The sequence below is a fragment of the Geotrypetes seraphini genome, chromosome 4 (assembly GCF_902459505.1).
Source record: "Geotrypetes seraphini chromosome 4, aGeoSer1.1, whole genome shotgun sequence".
NCBI lineage: Eukaryota > Metazoa > Chordata > Amphibia > Gymnophiona > Dermophiidae > Geotrypetes > Geotrypetes seraphini.
The window spans coordinates 220295277-220315209 of record NC_047087.1 but is presented as its reverse complement, the minus strand read 5'-3'; the positions used below and the strand labels follow the sequence as shown (position 1 = coordinate 220315209).

Here is a 19933-nt window from a genome sequence, read left to right as displayed (position 1 = left end):
TTAGCAAGGATTGAGGAGGACTGGGTACAGAGCCTGGTAAGGAAAGGAAGATGGCTGGGTACAGAGCCTGGCAAGGAGGGAGGCTTGGTGCAGAGCCTGGCAGGGGAGGAGACACTGGATGCAGGTCCTGGCACTTGACTATTAAGCCCCCATCTTATATTCGAGTCAACCATTTTTCTTCCTTTTGGAGGGAAAATGGGGGTTTCGACTTATATTCGGATCAGCTTATATTCGAGTATATACATTACCTTTTCCTGAAATTCAGCAGACCTTAGATACTCTTGGAAACTATCTCAAATGCTAGCCTAGCTTGTTACTTATGACATAGCTCACTGATACTGATCTGCTATACCTCCTTTTTAAGGCTCATCTGCTAACTTCTGAACCTTAGAATTTACCGCTGTTGCCAAGTTATATGGTAGCCCCTTGTCATTAATCTTTCTACCTCTTTATTTTTTCAAATTCTTTATTCATTTTTCATCTTACATCAAGTACACAATATTACATCATTTAAAATTTTACACATCACTTGAATTTCTTTCTATTGTTATCGTAAATACATAAATTTATTCCCTCCCCACCCACCCTTTCTACAAAAATTTCAATCAAAAATATCATATAAATATTGCATTCTTATCTATTGATTAAACCTTTAATAGAACTTTATACCATCCCCCTCCCCCATGTGGAAAATGATGTCTAATCATTACAATAATTTGTCAATGGCCCCCATATCTTTTAAAAATTATTATAATTCCCTTTCTGTATAGCAATTGTTCTTTCCATTTTGTAAATGTGGCACAACGAATTCCACCAGTATGTATAGCTAAGATTATTGTAATTTTTCCAGTTACTGGTGATATGTTGCATGGCGACTCCTGTCATAATCAATAGAAGTTTATTATTGCTTGATGAAATTTGACTTTTTGTTCTCATTGAAATACCAAACAGAATTGTATCATATGATAATGCTACATGGTTTTCTAATAAAGAATTTATTTGAGACCAAATTGATTTCCAAAAGGCCATGATGCAGAAAAGACCAAATTCGTGGCCATTGAGACGCAGAAATTTGATGCTTAATCTCAATACTCCAAATGTCTCTAAGTCCAGTACTTGGTTTTTTATTCTTAAATCCTGATATCAATTTATACCACTGTGTGGCTTGGTGTCCCAAGAAATCCACCTGAAAGCATAAGAACTCCAGACTATACTGATTGTTAAGATTTTTCCATTCATGGAACCCTTCCTGAATAGCCTGCTTTACCTCTTTGTAAAAACTTACTGTCAACTATTTTTGTAACTCCGCTGCTATCTCTTTCTGAGTCTCCACTGACGCTGAAAAGTTTTTCCTCTTTTGTAAACCACATAGAGCAAGTCTTATGCAATATATAAATAAAAATTTGTTATGTTATAAATCGCTTGGATATTCTTTGGTAGGTGGTACATGCCAAATACCCAATGAAAAAAATTTGTCAAAGTCAAAGAGGCTTCTTTCTATCAACCTTCTTTTGCCGAGAACAATATTTTACATATTGAACATTTGTACATCTTCAAGGTCAGTCACTCATTCAGACAATCAAGTGGCTATATTTTATATTGACAAGGAGGAATGAGATTAGGAAGAAAACCTACATATAGAATTTCATCTTGCTTAATCATATGTCCATCAAACCACCTGCATACTTGGGGAGTAAAACCATCCAGTCAACAAATTTTAAAAGATAGTATCTTTCTACATTGTTGAGGAGGTAGCATTGCTTACTTTTCATTTTAAGCCTGATAGGCACGAAGAAGAAAAAGCTTTCCATACTCTAGGGCCAGGCTGTAAGTATTACCGTATTTTCATATAGATAACGCGCACCCGTGTAAAATGCGCACACGGGTATAGCGCGCGAAAAACACAAATTTATGTACCGAAATTTTTATATACCGCGCACACCCGTATACCGCGCATGCTGCCCAACTCTCCCGTCGCTGCCCGACTCTCCTTTCACCCGCCCCGACTCTCCTCTGGCCACCCCGACTCTCCTTTCGCCCGCCCTGACTCTCCTCTCCCCCTTGAAGTCCTGTCCCCACCCTGAAAACCTGATGCCCCCCCCGACGTCCGATACACCTCCCCCTCGCAGGACCGCTCGCACCCCCACCCCGAAGGACCGCTCGCACGCACCTGCACCCCCACCCCGAAGGACCGCTCGCACGCACTCCCACCCGCACTCCCACCCTGAAAGACCGCTCGCACCCCCACAGCCTCCCGACCCCCCCCCATCATGTAGAAGCTCCTACCGGTGTCCTGCTGCTTCCTCTTGGCGGTCCCGACTCCCCGACACGATCGGGGCAAGAGGGAGCTCAAACCCTCTTGCCCCAGCCAACCGCGGCACCCCCGACACGATCGGGGCAAGAGGGAGCTCAAGCTCTCTTGCCCCCCCCCCCCGACTCCCCGACACATCGGGCAAAAGGGAGCCCAAGCCCTCTTACCCCGCTGACTCCCCAACTCCCCGACAATATTGGGCCAGGAGGGAGCCCAAGTCCTCCTGGCCCTGGCGACCCCCCCCGCTAGTTGTTCGGGCCAGGAGGGAGCCCAAACCCTCCTGGCCACGGCGACCCCCTCCCCCCACCCCGCACTACATTACGGGCAGGAGGGATCCCAGGCCCTCCTGCCCTCGACGCAAACCCCCCTCCCCCAATGACCGACCCCCCCAGTCGACCCGCGACCCCCCTGGCCGTCCCCCATGACATCCCCACCCCCCTTCCCCGTACCTTTGTGTAGTTGGCCGGACAGACGGGAGCCAAACCCGCCTGCCCGGCAGGCAGCCAACGACGGAATGAGGCCGGATTGGCCCATCCGTCCCAAAGCTCCGCCTACTGTTGGGGCCTAAGGCGCCTGGGCCAATCAGAATAGGCCCGGGAGCCTTAGGTCCCTCCTGGGGGCGGGTCCTTGGGCACATGGTCGGGTTGGGCCCATGTGCCTCAAGCCCCGCCCCCAGGTGGGACCTAAGGCTCCCGGGCCTATTCTGATTGGCCCAGGCGCCTTAGGCCCCACCAGTAGGCGGAGCTTTGGGACGGATGGGCCAATCCGGCCTCATTCCGTCGTTGGCTGCCTGCCGGACAGGCGGGTTTGACTCCCGTCTGTCCGGCCAACTACACAAAGGTACGGGGAAGGGGGGTGGGGTGTCATGGGGGACGGCAGGGGGGTCGCGGGTTGGCTGGGGGGGTCGGTCGTTGGGGGGAGGGGGTTTGCGTCGAGGGCAGGAGGGCCTGGGATCCCTCCTGCCCGTAATGTAGTGCAGGGTGGGGATAGGGGGTCGCCGTGGCCCGGAGGGTTTGGGCTCCCTCCTGGCCCGAACAACTAGCGGGGGGGGGTCGCCAGGGCCAGGAGGACTTGGGCTCCCTCCTGGCCCGATATTGTCGGGGAGTTGGGGAGTCGGCGGGGCAAGAGGGCTTAGGCTCCCTTTTGCCCCGATCGTGTTGGGGAGTCGGGGGGGGGGCAAGAGGGCTTGAGCTCCCTCTTGCCCCCATCATGTCGGGGGTGCCGCGGTTGGTTGGGGCAAGAGGGCTTGAGCTCCCTCTTTCCCCGATCGTGTCGGGTGTCGGGACTGCCAAGAGGAAGTAGCAGGACACCGGTAGGAGCTTCTACATGATGGGGGGGGGGTCGGGAGGCTGTGGGGGTGCGAGCGGTCCTTCAGGGTGCGGGTGCGTGCGAGCGGTCCTGCGGGGGGGGGGGGTGAATCGGACGTCGGGGGGGGGGGAAACTATGTAAAAAAAATTTTGTATAACGTGCAAGGATGTGCGCGGTACGTAAAAACCACGTATAACGCGCGCGTTATATGTGAGAAAATACGGTACTGGAAGAAAAAAAAAACCCCAGGGAACTTTTTTAGTAAATTCATGCAACAGTTGATCTTTGATTTTTAGACTTGATATTCCAGTGGGACAGTATACATTCATTACTTGTCTAGTATATTCCAATATATTTACAATCAAGCTGGTTTTTGCTCTGAGTGTTGAGCTTTGCCGATCAAAGCCACAGTTGCTACTGTAGCTGTCTCAAAATCTGTCCTGGAGACCATGTGAAAAGAAGCTAACTGGTTCCGAGTATACAGTATATTTCTACTTTGAGGCCTCATCTAGATGACAGTGCAGTCAGGGAGGGTGCCTGTTCAGTGCTGCTTTGACCAAAATCTCTCCAGATGAGATGATTCATCTTTCGTATATATGAATGGGTTGCTCCCCAGTGGTGGGTCAATTTCTCTCAAATGCTGAAGCAACCCTGAGCTTCTTGTATTCCTGGTTTACTGCTGCTTATGGATGAAGAAAACAAAATTGTTTACCTGTAACAGGTATTCTCTATAGGTGGTGAGATTAATCAGGCAACACAATTCCACCCACTTCTCCAATTTAAACTATGGTGGCTGAGGATGCTGCTGTGCTTGAGAAGGGCTGTGTGTGCACAGAACTTTACAGTACTTTTGTGCTTTAGAAGAGTTTTATTCTTTTCAGGTTGCCATCAGATGATGCCCCTCACTTGTATGCGTGATTAATCCTCCCATCTGTGGGGAGAACGTGTTACAAGTAAGCAACTTCACTTTGCAGATTCAAACAAAAACAGAAGAATCATCATGCTTTCATAAATTGCAACATCTTTTCCAGTCATGTGTCTGCAGCGGGAGAAGAATAAATCAAGAAAGGATCAGTACTAGTCAGAAAAATTAAAACTGTTCTAGCCCAGCTGCTGTTTGGATTTTCCAGCTTAGTCAGCACTAGACTAGGAGCCTTTGCAGCTCCACTGAATATTTTCACTGTTTCTTTGTCCTCTCGCTGCCTGACCTTGAGTATGCCATATGGCTGGCATGCTGGTATCACTCCTGCATAATTACTAAGGCTTCTAGTATTCCCTGCTACTTATATTTTCTTTACATTTTTCAAATGCTTGGTTTTTCACAGGACAACTATGTTTGGCTACATAGTTATGGGGCCCAATATTCAGCTGGCTGCACTTTTGCTATCTGCCACTGGCGTTAAGCCCAGGCATTCAGTCCTGGGCCATTTCTAGCAACCGGCATTGAATATATGGTTTTATTTTTGGTTATGCTGATGTTCAGTGTTGACCAATTAAATGCTCAGCGGCTGAAGATGGACCTTCTGTTTATGCAGTTTATTTTGTTGCTAAACATAGCTGGTTTAGCACTGAATTATCTGCACCAGCTGGCTGTGTCGCGAAATATAGCTACTTATCGGCTAACTGCAAATATTCATCAGGAGATACGCAGTTATCTTCTGCTGAATATCCGCGGTTAGGCGCCAATATGCTATTTAACTGACTATTAGCTGTTCCTAGCAATTTAAGTAGCTTTGAATATTAAGTTTGGGGGAATGGTCTTTATCTTGAATTAGTAAATTTTTGGAATTGCTTTTTTATTCAGGTGATTTGGAATGTCTAGTGAGCAGCCATTTCCTGCCAGCCCTTGAAAGGGCTTTGATCCAGAGTGTGGCAAGCTTATTCCAGCACAGTGAGGGGAAAGGAGGCCTGCAGTCCTCTTCACTGCACAAGAATAGCAACGTTCTAATCTTTCTTCGGCAGGAAGCCCCGCCCCCTTCTTGCTTGAATAGACATTTCCTGCCAGCTTAAAGTTTTTTTTCCCCAGAGAATAGCAAGGCAGAGGAAGGAGGAAGGTTCTCTCCATCTTGCTCCTCAGCCTGACACCGCTCCAGACGCGAGGATCGGGCTTGGCTCCCCCCTACTGCAGAGTTCCTGCTCCTCTGCAGCCCTATTTGAGGGACGCCAAAATGTTTTTTCCAGAGAACAACAAGGCAAAGGAAGGAGGAAGGTTCCCTCCATCTTGTCCCTCCGCCTGACACTGTTCCAGACGTGAGGATCGAGCCTGGCTCCGCCCACCACAGAGCTCCTGCTCTTCTTCAACCCTATTTGAGGGACGCTGAAAAAGCAGACACATCCTGCCAGTGGACCCTTTGGGAGGCCCTTCATGTGGACCAAGACACCAAACTATATCAAAAAAACACAGTTAAAGACCCCCTATAACAAAATAACCCTCTCCCGACCACAACAATCACCAGTGAAAACACCAAAAGAAACACAGCTCACCCAGTCCTCACCTTCAAACTTCCACAAAAAATGAAGACAATAAAACAGAAACAAATAGTCATCGCCCTACTACTCTTGATCCTAACATTCTGGAAAGCAAAAGGAAACTATAACTCACCAATTCCAGTTATAGTAACGAGCAATAGAAACCACCACCCAGCAGGGAGAAACCATATAAATGTGGTTGACTGCTCCATCTGCATGCACCACAGCATCCCCCCAGACCTGGGGGAGAAAACCTACAAATGCCTCCAGAAACCATCCCAGGATCAAACCCACCCCCAAGCAGACACACTCATCTACCCAAAAATATCACACAATACTAAAATTTACATCAATAAAATGTGCATAAATGAACATCAGATCCCTAGGCCCAAAAACTGAGATCATAAAGGACTGGATAGAAACAAAAACTAGGATGCCTCTTCCTCACAGAAACAGGGCTAACCTCAGCCACCGACCCCAGAATAACACCTAAGCAAAAGCAAATAATGCTACTCATACAACTTGATCTCACAGCGGCATTTGACCTAGTAGATCATGACATCCTACTACAAACACTGGAGGTAATAGGAATCACAGGCAAAGTCTACAATTGGTTTGAAGGATTCCTCCACTCAAGAAGATACAGAGTAAAAGCAAATAATGAACCATCAGAATCCTGGAATAACCCTTTGCTGGGTCCCCCGAGGCTCCCCACTATCGCCAACACTCTTCAACCTTTACATAGCTACACTTGGCACATGCTTAGACAAACTAGGCATAATGTCATACAGCTATGCAGATGATATCACCATCCTCCTGCCTTTCAACCAAACCACCCCCAATACAACAAAGTACACATTGCACTAGAAACAGTGTCAAAATAGATGAGAGACCACAAATTAAAACTGAATCAAGACAAAACGAAATTCTTACTTCTAGAAAAAAACAAAACCCCAACCATAACAAACCTAGAAATAAACTCCATCCCATATCCCTTACAACCCAACCTAAAACTGCTAGGAATAATGATAGACAAAGGCTGCACCATGCAACTTCAAATCAGCAAAGCAGTTCAGAAGGCATTCGCAACTTAAGACAAATCCGAAAATACTTCAACAATGAACAATTCAAACTCATAGTATAAGCGCTAATCCTAGGTCTCCTGAACTACTGTAACATACTTTACCTGTCTTGCCCCGCCAACATGCTAAAACAATTACAAACAGTCCAAAATACAGCCCTAAGACTGAAAAAATACGACCATATTACCTCAGCTTTCCAAGACTCACACTGGCTCCCAGTACAAGCATGCATACAACCCAAGTTTTACTGCACGCTATTCAAAGCCCTAAATGGAAATGGATCAAGTTATCTGAACAACCGCGTAATCAGGAAAAACACATCAAGACCAAGGAGAACTCAAGCACACTTTACCTACCTCTCAATCAAAGGCATCCAAAGCAAAAAATATATATGACGGTCTACTAGCCATCAGAGCAGCGAAAATAGACTGCCACCTCTCAAATCTGCTGACCATGACGCCCAATTACAAAACATTCGGGAAAGAACTGAAAACCATACTATTCAAGAAATTTGCCAAATGATCTAACGAAACCGTATCGACTCTTCCCAGATCTCAACGCATACTATAGCTCTCAAACTTGTAGTCTCCCTGGGAATGCCCAGGCTAATTTCTTGTTGTAAACCGCTTAGAACTGAAAGGTATTGGTGGGATAGAAGACACCAATGTAATGTAATTTCCTGTTGTTGCTTAATGTCAGGTAGAGATTTTATTGGATAATTTGGGACTAGATTTGTCAGGTGTTAAGCAATACAATGTAGTTTTGTACATTACTTTGTTACTTTTTCCTTTTTTAAAATTCTCTTACCCCACCCTCCTTTTACAAAGTAGCTGTAGTGGCTGCCCCATGGCAAACACTCCAGCGCCCATTACATCCCTATGGTGGTCGGAGGGATTACCACAGCAACAGTCGCTACTGTGACTTTGTAAAAAGAGCCGTTCATCTCCTCATTAATGTTGGCTTGATTTTTTTTATTTCTTGCTGCATTATATTGTAAGTAAGATTTTGAAAATATTCAATGATAAATAAAAGAAAAAAAAACCCCACAGCTGATTCCAAAATTATCTTTGATCCAGTGCATCACTTTGAGCTTATAGAGCTCTAAAGTACATACATTGACTCTTTACCACAAAATAAAAACTGTTTACCACCCATCCTCGGAGTTCCCTTTCTTTGGTGGCATGTGTAATCTCTGCTAGATCTGAGAGGGGCATGCACACCCTGCTGGTAAAGGATATACCACCTTTGTGGTGTGTGCTGGCTCTGGAAATATGGAGGTAAAACCTTTTCATATATTTAGGTTATTTTTCTTACAGACCACAGAGTACACTTAATACAGATACATTTTTTCCCCCAATGGAGAATTCTTATACAAAAAGTAATGCATAGGACTTTGAAACAAGAATTTTAAAATAACCTTTTTCAAGTAGAGTTTCCCATTTATGGTAAAATGCTGTGTGTTGGCAGATTACTTTTCCAGAAGTCCCATCACAAACTGTCTGAAGCCTTACCGCATTTTGTCTATGAGTTCCACATCTTAACTCAAGTCTCAGCTTTCATTTGCCTTGTAAAACTGAAGCGCTGCATTCAGCAATCTGGTGAGTTGATCAGATGACATCTGTCTGGAAGCAAAAGGAAAATGAGTAATTTTACCTTATTTCTTTTATTTAACAATTGGTTGAAAAGTTGTAAACTTGGGGCTCCTTTTACTAAGCTGCGAAAGCGGTTTTAGCGCACTAGACACTAATGCTGGTGTTAGCTCTAGCCGCGTTGCACGGGTTTAGCGTGCGCTAAATTTCTGCGCGCGCTAAAAACGCTCTCACAGCTTAGTAAAAGGAGCCCTTGGACTCGCTGTAGCCAGGCCACAGTACTGTTCCATATGGTGTGGGATATGTTCCCTAGAGAGGGGCTTGGGATGAGAAAGAAGCTGCTGCTGTTAAGGCTATGGTCCCTGGCATTTGAGGGGGTCTTACTGGAGAATCCCATCTTCCAGTGAACAGATTCTGTCTTGCCTGGTGAGACTGCCTGAAGCAACATTGGGGCAGGCTGAAATTGTTTAAAATACATTAGTACAGTGTTTTTCAACCTTTTTACACCCGTGGACCGGCAGAAATAAAAGAATTATTTTGTGGACCGGCAAACTACTAGGACTAAAATTTAAAAACCCTGTTTCCGCCCCATCTCCGTGAGCTCGGTCACCTCAGTAACTATAGAAAAATAGACAAATATAGTGCAAAATATAGACAGCAGATATAAATTCTCAAAACTGACACGTTTTGATCACTAAATTGAAAATAAAATCATTTTTCCTACCTTTGCTGTCTGGTGATTTCATGAGTCTCTGGTTGCGTTTCCTTCCGTCTGTGTATCCTTTCTTCCATTTTTTCTTTTTGCACTCAGGCCCAACAATTGTCCCTTTCTATTCCCTCCCTCTTTTCTTCCTATGTCCTTAGTGCCCTCGGTGTCTCCTTCCCATGTCCTTAGTGCCCCTTCCTGTCTTTAGTCCCCCAGTGCATCCTTCCCATGTCCTTAGTGCCCCTTTCTGTCTTTAGTGCCCGCAGTGCCTCCTTCCCAAGTCCTTAGTGCCCCTTCCTATGTCTTTAGTGCCCGCAGTGCCTCCTTCCCAAGTCCTTAGTGCCCCTTCCTATGTCTTTAGTGCCCCAGTGCCTCCTACCCATATCTTTAGTGCCCCTTCCTGTCTTTAGTGCCCGCAGTGCCTCCTTCCCAAGTCCTTAGTGCCACTTCCTATGTCTTTAGTGCCCTTAGTGCCACTTCCTATGTCTTTAGTGCCCCCAGTGCCTCCTTCCCATGTCTTTAGTGCCCCCAGTGCCTCCTTCCCATGTCTTTAGTGCCCCCAGGGCCTCCTTCCCATGTCTTTAGTGCCCCCAGTGCCTCATTCCCATGTCCTTAGTGCCCCCAGTGCCTCCTTCCCATGGCCTTAGTGTCCCTTCCTGTCCTTAGTGCCCCCAGTGCCTCCTTCCCATGTCCTTAGTGCCCCTTCCTGTTTTTAGTGCCTCCTTCCTATGTCCTTCTCACTGCCTTCCAGACTTTGTCCCCACCCGCACTCCTAAAGCCAGCCTACCTCCCAGGCTAAAGCCAGGCTGCTTGCCTGCCTACCTCCTTCCCTCCCTACTGCATAAAAAAAAAAAGCCTCCCTCCTTCCTTTCCCTGGTCCGCTGCTATCTTACCGCCCTGCTGCTGCTACTGCTAAAGCCGACACGAAGTCTTCTTTCTGACGTCAATTCTGACGTCAGAGAGGACGTTCTGGGCCAGCCAGGCAGCGATTGTTTAAAATACCCCTTTTAGTGGGGTTCTTTATGTTTATGTTACAAATATGAGAAAATGAATTCAGAAATGTGTAATAATAAGTTATTTAAATTAACAAGGAGTCCATTGACAAATTTTGTTAATGATTAGCTGGTTTATTCTCCTGATTTCTTATTTGATTTATACATCCAGGGAGGGTGGGTGGGTGGATGGGTATTATAGTTTGATGTTTTCATTGATCAGTAAGTTCAATATGATTTTTACTATACGGCTGAAATAATGCATTTGGTTTTTGTTCCTGTATTGGGGTGGGTGGGAGGGGGGAAAGTTTTTGAAGTATTTCTATGACTGATGTAACTGCAATTTTGAAATTAATTATATGTAAATGTATATTTTAATGCATTGTTTTTGAATGAAAAATTAATAAAGAGTTTAAAAAAAGTGGCCACTGGTCATTTTTGTTAATCACGCATTGGTGCCGGTTTTGGAATTGAGCCTACGCGAAAGATGAACACTGGAAATGTAGGCCAGGATTTTCCAGACCTTCATTTCCTGTGCCTGTCTTTGTGTGAATCATGCCTGCATAGGTGCTTTAAGCCGCTTAACGCCATTTACAGTGTTGGCCACACCTTTGATGTTCGGCATCCTAAAGCGCCTACGTAGGCGCGATTCTGGCACCAATTTCCAAGGCACTGGTATGCACCTCAAATCTTGGTTAAAAACATGGTTTTCAAGGTGTTTTTAATAGAGGTATGAGAATCCAGGCCTAAATGCTAAGATGCCCATAGGAATATAATGGACATTTTAGCCTTTAGCACATGCTAAATTGGTTAGCGCCCCTTGATGAATTCCCCCTAAATTGCCCATTACCCAAAATGTCTATGAATGACTTTACTGTATCAAACAGTACTCCATTGACTAGCAAGCTGAAATGTTTGGTACATTTAAAAAATACAGTGCAGCAAATTAGCGTTTAAGAAATAAGTGTGATGTGTTGTTGTTGTTGTTTTTTTTTTTTTTTAATACCTTGGGAGGTCTGAATCTGTTAAAGCCTCTTTGGCAGAAGAGATTTGTCCATTTGCATGGTTTCTTAGTCTTTTGTATGGTAAACATGGGTAGTAGCTCTTGCTTGCTCAGCAGGCCTGTTATTTCAGAATTTCAGTTTTCTTCATGTGTTTCCCAGATGGTAGGACCTCTGTAATTCTAATAATCATTTTTCATTACACTCCAGGTCCTGCCATCATTTTGCTGACTCAGAGCCTAGAAACCCCAGATGGAGGGTTGGTAAATGTGGAAAGTATTTGGCTTGAAAATTGTGAAATAAATGATCAGGCCAACCAATGAAAAAGAATGATGCTTATGGGCCGTTTTGTACATCTGCAGATAAAGTGACTTTAAGCTCAGATCAGTTTTCTGAAAACTTGTGGAACTTCAGCATTTGCAAATTTTTCTCTCTTTATTTTCCCATCTTTACCTTTTTAAAAAAAAAAAATTACATCTTTTAACTGTAAAGATTTTGGGAAAATTTAACTTTTGTTTTATATGTATGGAGTTTTGTTCTCTTACAAATTTACAATATACTTCAGTGAAATGGTCAAGATGATGTGTGGATTTTGGCCAAAAGAAAATGGAGACAAATGGCATTTCAGAATCAGTATAATCACAACAAAGCTTTTTCAAAATAGTTTCCTGAAATTTTCAGCGAAAATGTAATAAAATACAAAACAATCGTTTTTCTTTTTTTAAAAAAGATTTATTTTAGCTTGTACCAGAATGTCTCTGGCACGCTATGATCTTATAGATAAATTAGAAATCAAAGACACATGAAGTTTCCAAGAATGCCTAGAAGAGGTCTTCTTTTCCAAGTCCGGACCCGTTGGCTGTTGGTGGGCCTCGTCTTATTTTTCAGCTTGCTGCTGTTCATGTATCTCCTGGAATGCACCCCTCAAACAGATGGAAATTCATCCCTTCCTGGTCATGTAGGAGAGAGCTATGGGAAAGAGTATTACCATGCCCTCCTGCAAGAACAAGAGGAACATTACCAAACTCGAGCCATGAGCCTGAAGCGCCAAATTGCCCAGCTAAAGCTAGAGCTGCAGGAAATGAGTGATAAACTAAAATCTGTCCAGGAAAGAAAGAGCCCAGGCTTCAATATCATGGTCCACCAAGGCAATAAAGAACAAACTCCTAATCTTTTAGAGTTTCTCCACTCCCAGATTGACAAAGCTGAGGTAGACCTGGGAGCCAAGTTGTCTAGTGAGTATGGCGTGGTCCCCTTTGAAAGTTTTACCTCAATGAAGGTGTACCAGCTGGAGATGGGACTCACACGTCATCCTGAAGAGAAGCCTGTTAGGAAAGATAAACGAGATGAGTTGGTAGAAGCAATAGAAGCTGGTCTAGAGGTTGTGAACAGTCCTGATGAAGATGAAGGGCAAGAAGGTGATGAAGCCAAAGGAGAGAGAGAGCTGTATAACGAAAACGATTTTGTAGAAGGTATGGTAAAACAGATTTGCTATTATTTTTTCTAACAAGTTGTTGCTTATAACTTTTTAGAGTATTTGCCATGTTAAGAATGAGACTACTATGTTTTGCTAGTTTTGATTTTGATAGATTAGGTGAAAAAAATAATAGTGTTAATGTACCAAGGGTTGAGTGAGTGGTACAGCCCAACAGAGCACAAATATAGGGAGGCACAAACGTTTCTCGTAGTCCACCATCATTGGTGGTGGTGAAGCGGGGAGAGCACCAGTGGGTGAGTCTTATAGAGTGCAGCTATAGCTTGTTATTGTACAGTCCTACTTGATAATTTTAAAATCCCTTGCAGATTTATATGGTTATAATCTATATCAGGTGGGCAACCACACACCTGGAGGGCCATAACCTTGTTGGGATTTCAAGATTCCCACAATGAACATTTTATTTGTGCGGGGAATTGTTAAACAGTTTTTTGGCCTTACCAAGGAGCAGTAGACACAATGTCCATAGGCTTCATGAGGGGACTTAGTTGTACCATCCGTATTAATAACATTATAATTGAATTTAAGCATCGCTCCAAGATTTCTCCCATGCCTAAACGCAAATTTGGGGAGTTGCTGAAGGGGAGGATGTATACCCAAAATAGACCAATGCTTACGTATGATGTTGCAAATGTGATGACTGCGAGGGGAAAAAGGAAGAACACATACTAATGGGTTATTGGTTTCCTTTTGGGAAGATTTCAAAACCAGTGTTCGATGACAATGATATGCTCTTCTCCATGCTTTCTTTAAGATTTTACTTGGGTAGCCTCTCTGTTTAAACTTATCAAAGAGGGCACTAGCTTGGACTTGAAATTCCCTATCATCAGAGCCTTAAGAACTGCCCCCATCAGGATCCCTTCCTTCAGTTTGGTCGGATGATAACTACCATATTCCTGAAGGGTATTATGGTCAGAAGGTTTATTGAACAACGTTGTGTGAAGTTGGTTCATTTGTTTATAAACAACAATGTCCAAAAAGGGGATATTATCAGTTTTAATATTGAAAGTAAACTTGATATTAACATCAAAGCTATTAAGATCTCCCGTAAACCATCTTCCATCCCTTTCCATATGAAAAAGACATCATCAATGAATATTTTCCATATTATCACCTGCCTGAAGTACTAAGTGGGATACACATGGGTTTCTTCGAAGCATGACATATATAAACATGCAATAGATGGCGCTATAGTGGCTCCCATTGCTACACCTCTGATTTATTTATGTCACAAGTTAGAGGGATATCAACTGCACAATCCTGACAAATTTCGGCTTCAGGTATGGCCTAATTACAATAAACTGAATAACCCCAGAAATCACATACCCCACTTTAGATACTTGCAGTTTTTAGGTGGTAGAACATGAAAAACATCAAAATAGTGTAAAACAAATTATATAATCTCATTTTACTGACCTTATAGTACACAAAACTTGCCCCTCCAAGCTTTTATAGCCTTTTTCTCTGCAACACCATTTCTTTGGTACTTTTTTGCACAGTGGGTCACATTTGTATTTACAGCCCCACCCTCCATTCTAAACCAAGTAGTGAAAATCATTTATCCCTGAGCAAACTATTTACACAGCTGAGAAGGAAGGTTCTGGGTGACAGTAAAGTCCAAACTGTTGAATTTGATTCTTCACTGCATGCTTTTTAAGGCCTGAGGTCCATCTGTGTGATTTAATATATGATGCATAAAAATTAGTTGTAAGGCCAAGACAAATATCATGTCTTCATGCCAGTGGTGCAAAAACTGTCCTTTGATCCTTTTTTAATTTGTTTTTATTTTAGTTTGTGTATATCAAATGTTCAGAACTAGCAGTCGAGATCTTCTAGAACAGTGATTCTCTAGGAGACTGTCAGCCAGCTGTGTTTTCGGGATAAGAACATAAGAATAGCCTTATTGGGTCAGACCAAAGGTCCATCCAGCCCACTGGATCGTTCTCACAGTGGCCAATCCAGGTCGTAGTACCTGGCCAAAATCCAAGAAGTAGCAACATTCCATGCTACCGATCCAGGGCAAGCAGTGGCTTCCCCCATGTCTTTCTCAATAACAGACTATGGACTTTTCCTCCAGGAAATTTTCCAAACCTTTCTTAAAACCAAATACGCTATCGGTTCTTACCATAACCTCTGGCAATGTGTTCCAGAGCTTAATTCTTTTTTTATTATTATTATTTCTAGGCTTCTAGCATTTGTATACAGACACTTCAAATACACTCTTTACAACTCTTAGAATGACAAAGGACCTACTCTCTACAACTCTAGAAAGGACAAATGTTCTTCCAATGTACAACCTGAAAAACAACAAATGATCTTCCTTAATTTCCCTTCCCTCCTAATTTCTGCCACTCCTCTTCACTTTTTACCATTCAAATACTGACATATGTTCAACCCTTTACAACTCTTGAAATGACAAATGATCTACTCGTTACAACTTTAGTAATGACTAATGTTCTTCCATTGTAACCCCCCTTTTTTCATAAATCTTTTGTAATCTGCCTTGATCCGCAAGGTAATGGTGGAATAGAAATCTGTAATGTAATGTAAATTGTGTCTTTTCCTTGAAACTACAGGCTGCTGAGAAGACAGGGAAAATTTGAGTCTCTTAATCTGCCTTCCTCTTAATCCCTTCTGGCATTCTTTCACCATTATTGAAACCTCTCTACTGGGACTCCCTAAATATCCTGTTTCAGTAGTATCCTTCAAAGATACCTCACACCAAACCATCCGCTCCTGGGCGACTGTCGGCTTTCTCCCGCATCTCAGTTGCTCTATGGATGGTGTGACCATATGGCTCCAGAAAAAAGGGGACGGATTGAGACATCCTGGTTTTACTTCCATTGAAAGCAATGGAAATAAGGAGAACAGATTGAGACATCTTGGTTGCTTTCAATGGAAGTAAAACCTGGATGTCTCAATCCGTCCCCTTTTTTCTGGAGCCATATGGTCACACTATCTATGGATGATACAGATTTGCATGCCCTTCACTTCCAACTAGCTGGTGGTCTTGAACAGGTTTGAGAATCATTGTTCTGAAAGGTTCCAAAGGACTAGCAGGTAAGAGAACATGAGAAACCTTTTGCTCAGGGAAGTAAATCCAAAGCCTTGTTCATTTAAACCTTTGCAGTATTTTTTTTCCTGTGTGGATATAATTGCAGAATCTGTACTAGATTTTGGGAAAGCTGAATTCTTTGTAGGTTGTGTTGCCTTTTAGTGAACTTGATGCGAGTCATCCTACAATAATATCTGCAGCTGGGATGTGCAGCTTCTCAAAAACCTGTGTCTGTTATATCATCTTTGGATAATTATGGGGTCCAATTCAAGGTATTGCAGCCTACAAACATTAACATTTTAAATAATGCTGCATGTTGATGCTCTTTTATTTGATGATGAGTCCTGGAAAAGAAATATTTCCAAAGTGCTTCTTTGTATCTTGAAAGTAAATACAGTGGAAAAGTAGTCTCGTAGAGCATTTAAAATTTGGCCTAGATAGTTATGTTAAACAGAAAACCCGTAAATGAAAATCTAACCTGCACCTCCAGTAGCTCTCTGGGATTAGACCCAATGAAAACTGCAATACATTCTCACTTATTAAAACTCATCTTTTTCCCCTTCCTTTTGTGGCTCATTTGTTTCTATATTTTGATATTATTTTCAGTATAATGCTGGGACCTCTAAGAACTATGGGGGGCCAATGAAGAAAGCTAGAACCATGCATTGATAGCTTAGTGCATAGCTTCTAATGCAAGTTGAACACACAATTCTTGTTCCTGAATTCAGTAATCTAATGATGGGCAAATTATCTGTAGGTTAAAAAAATTGAGCACTGTTAGAAGCAACAATGCAGAATTTCTGTCAGTGCGTAAGTGATGATTGGCTCATGCGCTGCCAGGAAAGGAGATATTTAACAAGAAAAAAAAAATGGCTTCCCCCCCCCCCCCCAAAAAAAAAAAAAAATGCCTGGTAGTCTGACCCTTTTGCCCTTCCCTTCCTCCCAAATCTCTCTGCATAACTATTTAACATTGAGGCAGGAGAAATACCTAATAATTCTTTCCTCTGCGTCGCCCTCTTTCAAAATGGTGGTGCTGAATTCCATGCAGTGCTGACTATGACACTATGAAGGGTCAATCTGCCAAAGAAGGAAAATTTCCCTTATTTGGTAGTCTGGGCGGAGCCTGCCAGATAAGGCAAATTTTTTCCTTATTTGGCAAACTAACCTTGTATGATGAATCCCAGAATGCACTATGTGAGGTCGGGCACTACCAGTTTGGAAGACGGCATGAAGGCATGAGTAAGTAGTCATATTTCCAGTTAAAATTACATGAAAGGAGAGGGTCTGGAGAGTTGCAAGGAGGATAAGGGCCATTAAACTGGCAGGGAAATTTTTGGGATTGTTTGAGGGGGGGGATGAAAAATTTTTGTCTCAGTTTGGGGGGGAGGGGGATGCTGAGATCTGCTAGATAACTTCTAAAACATGTCAAAGCTTACCAGTGAATTTTTAGGGGCTTTCAGGTGGGGGATTGAGGTTTGGGTCATCTTTGGGATTAGAATTAAGGGGGTACTGTGGGATCAAAGAGGAAAAAAAAAATAAAGATATTAAATTCTTCACAGATGTCACTACAAAACAATGAACTATCTCTTTTATGTCCCCTCAGACCTGGTGTTTGAGTTCCTGTGTTGTGCTTGTCTTAAATTCTTCTGCCGCAGTTCTTTGCATCAAGATGGAATAAGGCTCATTACTATCTGTTTTTATTTGATCTTTTGCTGGTTTCTTTTTGTGCAAACACTTTTTCTCCATTGCACTTAGAAATTTATATGCAGGCATCACACCAATTGCTGTTCGCACCTGCTTTTTGCATCAGCCTTATCTGTGGCCTTTTCTCTAGTAGATATGCCTCCAGTTCTTATAATGTTTCTCTGATTCTTATCTCATTTATCTATGTTGCACTCTGCGGGTTATCTGCTTTCTGCATGGGGTTCAGGGAACTGTCAGCACAGCTAGCATTCCAACATAACTCTGTGATGAGAACTAGTTAGGAAGAGTTAGACTAAAACCAAATGCATTAACAACAAGGGATATGCTAGATATTTAATTGAAAATTAATCATTTCCTACAAAATGTTGACTAAAAGTGCTGTTAAGACTTGGTTATCTTTCATCTCTTTAGCACAGCTCTTTCTAAAGCTGAAGTGTTGACCAGTAATTCTCTGAAATGACACACTGAAACTGAAAATTCACACTTAGCTGCCCATAATTTCTCAATCTTCTTCAGAACTGTTTAATTCCTGTAGGCCCTTGGCAGATAGCACATACGAAGGCCATTAGCAAATGTCATCTTATACAATTGCATTAATATTGTTAACTTTAAAGCCAATTCACAGTAAGTAGCTGAAAAGAAAATGCCTAAATCATAACATCTTGATATAGTCTGGTTCTCTTAGCTGTAGCAGGGAGAAGGAATTGATTGTTGCTGATTGTGGAATCTTTGGAAGACTGTACATATTTGTGAAATTTTTTTTTTTTTTTTTAGTTCAATAATTTTATTTAATATTATAAGAATTATAAACAGAAAGCAGCTCAAACACATAGAATCATAATAAAAATCATGTATCAAATGTTTGTATCTACAATCGTTTGAATAAAACTAGATTAATGAAAAGGATCCAGAGTATCTGGAACTGCTTAGAAAAGGAATAGAAAAAGACAGAGAAACAGGAGGGATAAGAGAAAGAGAGAGAAAGATAAAGGAAGAGAGAGAGAAAGAGAAATAGAGAGAGAGAGAGAGAGAGAGAGGCAGAAGTGTCTATAGAGCAGAACGAACATATAAATCTAAGAATGACCAAGGTGATTTGTTTCGTGTCAAGTTTGTAGAGGATCGAGAAAACAATCTCTTTTCATATGCATAAGATTCAAATTTGTGGTACATACTTAAAGAGTTCAGAAGTGATCTCCATGGACATTATAATTCTTCGTTCTCAACACCCATGTTTTGCACAATCAAACTGCCCGCCTAAACTCATTGACACCATGTTTGTGACAGCTCTAATGCATATTCTGAAAAACTGGAAATCATCCTCATTACTAGATTACACCTTCTGGTGGAACTCTTTAAGTATTTGTGAAATTCTTAAATTTTGCCTTTTCTCTTGTTCAATTGTGTGGTTTAAATGTGTTTTTCTTGTGTCTCCTCCTTAATGCATTCCTTTTGGGGTAATTAAAGATAGTAAATGAGTCTAGAAATGCAGAGAATACAAAGAGCAGTATCCTTCGGCTATGCTTTAGCAGCTGACATCAGCTGCTGTGTGTTGAATTTCCTGCATGTCCACAGCTTCCGTGGACATTCGAAGATCTGCTGGTAAATGAAATTCTTCAGGATCATCACTGGCTTCAGGTGACCCATTGAAGTCAGAAGGCAAGGCAGCTGATCTTTCAGTATAAATGCAGATAATTAAATAATGCTCTTAAGAAAAGCCACTTCTCTGTTTTTGTGGTTAGCGAGGCAGATGTTGGGAGGCATTGCAAGTAATTATTGTTCAATCGGGAAGTGGAGAAACAGTAGAGACTGTTAGTAGGAAGGGTAAGTATTTGATACCGGATATATCTATACTGTGAGTATCCCAAGACAGCAAAAAGTGAATTCTTCACTTAGAGAAAAATGGAAAGCATCCACCTGAAATCTGTGATGACGATGGTTTTCAAACTTTTGCTGTGGGTGTTAGAATGGTTTCTGGTATTATTACATTGAATTGGCATAGGGTTTCTGAAGCAAGAAGAGAAAACTGCAGAGTTAATGTTCATGATGCCGGATTTATTATATCACACAATAAATGTAGTTCTCTATGCAATCAACAGTATTCACCATAGTTTGAAAAGTACGGACCCAACACGGGCCGTGTTTCAACTCAACCGTCTTCCTCAGGGGTCCTAAGATTGAACATAAATCTTTTTAGATAGATCTAGTGGAGCATAGGTAAAAT

The 19933-nt window shown here is 42.4% G+C and overlaps 1 protein-coding gene across 2 annotated transcripts in view; it reads left to right on the top strand.

Moving 5' to 3' along the window:
* Positions 1-19933, top strand: part of CSGALNACT2 (chondroitin sulfate N-acetylgalactosaminyltransferase 2) — a 105968-nt gene that overhangs the window by 18123 nt on the left and 67912 nt on the right. Inside the window, exons 2-3 of one of the 2 annotated variants that reach the window (XM_033942180.1) lie at positions 8638-8768; positions 11669-12930. In XM_033942180.1, coding sequence (XP_033798071.1) covers positions 12261-12930 — 670 coding nt within the window. In that variant the 5' untranslated portion in view covers positions 8638-8768; positions 11669-12260. The remainder of the gene's footprint in view (positions 1-8637; positions 8769-11668; positions 12931-19933) is intronic. The other variant, XM_033942179.1, reaches the window with a different exon arrangement.